This window comes from Olea europaea, chromosome 11 (genome assembly GCF_002742605.1).
Source record: "Olea europaea var. sylvestris chromosome 11, O_europaea_v1, whole genome shotgun sequence".
In the NCBI taxonomy this organism is placed as follows: domain Eukaryota; kingdom Viridiplantae; phylum Streptophyta; class Magnoliopsida; order Lamiales; family Oleaceae; genus Olea; species Olea europaea.
In genome coordinates this window covers 10,413,967-10,416,182 of record NC_036247.1, presented here as the reverse complement: position 1 = coordinate 10,416,182, position 2,216 = coordinate 10,413,967, and the positions used below count along the sequence as shown (strand labels likewise).

Here is a 2,216-nt window from a genome sequence, read left to right as displayed (position 1 = left end):
TAATAATTGTTTAAGGACCATTAACCTTTATTGGATGAGATGTGTTTCTGACGACCGGATTAAGAAACATAAAAAAGGAACGAAAAAGGGGGATAAACATTCATCCATTTGGACAAGCAACAACTCACCCTCTTGACTCCATCGATATCAAAAGTAAAAATACTATACTTGAAGAGTGAAGACACCGTTTTTAGTTTGTCAATTTCTATTTTTTAAAAACAAAAAGGTTGAAAATTCAAAGAAGCAAGAATATATTAAAAAAGAACATATATAAAAGAAAAGTTTCTTGTGTTCAACTTCTCTTCATAATATTTACAACAATTAGACACGCATAAAAATGTTTATAGGTCCTATCTTTGCAAACGTTTACAACTCAAACGAATATCATACCTTAAAAAATTTTTAAAATAAAGATAATATCGGTACAAATACCGTCATGATAAGTCATACCATTCTTTTGTGATTCTCAAATAAAACCACACATAAAATATTTTTGGCTCAGTATGAATACAATTAGCTTGATCTAAAGAAGGATGATATGGAGAATTTGTTTTTAGTGAAGAAAAAAATTCCAAAAAGAATCTTTAAGACCTAATTGACACTGGAGCCAAAGTTTGGGACTATGTACATATGATATAATTATTAGTAGAAGTCTTAGACACTCAACTAATACAATAAATTATGCTTCAGTTCTCCATAATTATCCATTAATTATTTTGCTGTACCTTTCACACACTGAACTAACCGACTTTTGTCATTACAAAATTGTGATTAGCAGAGAAATCTTTTGATCTCAAGGCACTTTTCCTTCTCTTCTACCGTTTTTCTTTTTTTTTTTTTTTTTTTTTTTTTTTTTAATAAATAAAAAAATCACTTTCAAAGATAAGTTCATCCTTTATTACTAAAGTCCCATGCTTTCAAATCGGCTACGAATTTGATCGACAAAAACATCATCGTGTAATACAGTTAGAAAATCGTCTCAAGTAATATCCTTGTATTAATTTATGAGGTTCTTACATGTTCTCCTTCTTAGGAGATGGTCATGCATCTTATGAATTTAGAATAGAGAGAAATAATGTGATAAGAGTGACATTGTTTTAAATGAGTGTGAAATATAACTCAATAGTCAATACACTTAATACTGCTTTTGTTGGGTTCCTTGGAATATCCGAATATGATCCACCCATGAAGCTTTTTCCTACTCTTATGTTGTCACAATCAAAGAAACAAAAGAAAAACAGGGAAGCCGATTATCATTAATCATTGAACTCAATTTCACATCTAAAGAACACAACAAGTAGATTATGTTCAAATTGCAGCCAACATATGTTCACATCTATTCATTTTGGCTATAAATATGCCAAGAAAATTGATGTATAATCCACAAGTGAACTCAGTACAAGAGAAAAAAAACTCGAAAAATAAGAATATAGATAATAATGGAGATGAAATTCGACAGCTCCATCGCGGTGAAGTTCTTGCTATTGCAATGCCTATTGGTGTTATGTGTTGCACAAGATTTCGATTTTTTCTATTTTGTTCAACAGGTAATAAAGTCTTTTAAATTTACCTGAAATTTTGGTCTATAAATTTGAATATTAACAGTTTATTCATGTATTTAATTTCTTGATGAACAGTGGCCAGGATCATATTGTGACACAAAACAAAGCTGTTGCTATCCCACAACGGGGAAGCCCTCCACAGATTTTGGAATCCACGGACTTTGGCCTAATAACAATGATGGTTCATACCCTTCGGACTGTGATTCCAGCAATCGTTACGATCAAAGAAAGGTACGATTTGATAAATTAGAGTCAATACGAATCATTTTTCGTCTATCAAAAGATCGAGCAAACCCGTATGCTAAAATCTCTCTTTTTTAAGTCTAGATCTCGGATTTGATTAGTCGAATGCAACAAAGTTGGCCAACGCTTGCCTGCCCGAGCAACAGTGGTTCATCATTTTGGTCACATGAATGGGAAAAACACGGCACATGTTCAGAATCTGTGCTGGACCAACATGGCTACTTCAAAACTGCCCTTGACCTCGGAGCTCAAATAAACCTTCTCCAAATCCTTCGGAGTTCAGGTAAATATTATACAAACAATCCGTTTTTCGACTCAGTTTTCTAAATTTATCGGGAATAAGGTCTTAGACGATGTCATGTTTTTCAGGGATTAATCCAGATGACAGTTTTTACAGCTTGAGCAGCATTA

The 2,216-nt window shown here is 32.6% G+C and overlaps 1 protein-coding gene across 1 annotated transcript in view; it reads left to right on the top strand.

Moving 5' to 3' along the window:
- Window positions 1-1,333: 1,333 nt before the first annotated feature.
- Window positions 1,334-2,216, top strand: part of LOC111404444 (extracellular ribonuclease LE-like) — a 4,563-nt gene continuing 3,680 nt past the window's right edge. Inside the window, exons 1-4 of the mRNA XM_023033251.1 lie at window positions 1,334-1,547; window positions 1,638-1,793; window positions 1,890-2,088; window positions 2,175-2,210. Coding sequence (XP_022889019.1) covers window positions 1,440-1,547; window positions 1,638-1,793; window positions 1,890-2,088; window positions 2,175-2,210 — 499 coding nt within the window. The 5' untranslated portion in view covers window positions 1,334-1,439. The remainder of the gene's footprint in view (window positions 1,548-1,637; window positions 1,794-1,889; window positions 2,089-2,174; window positions 2,211-2,216) is intronic.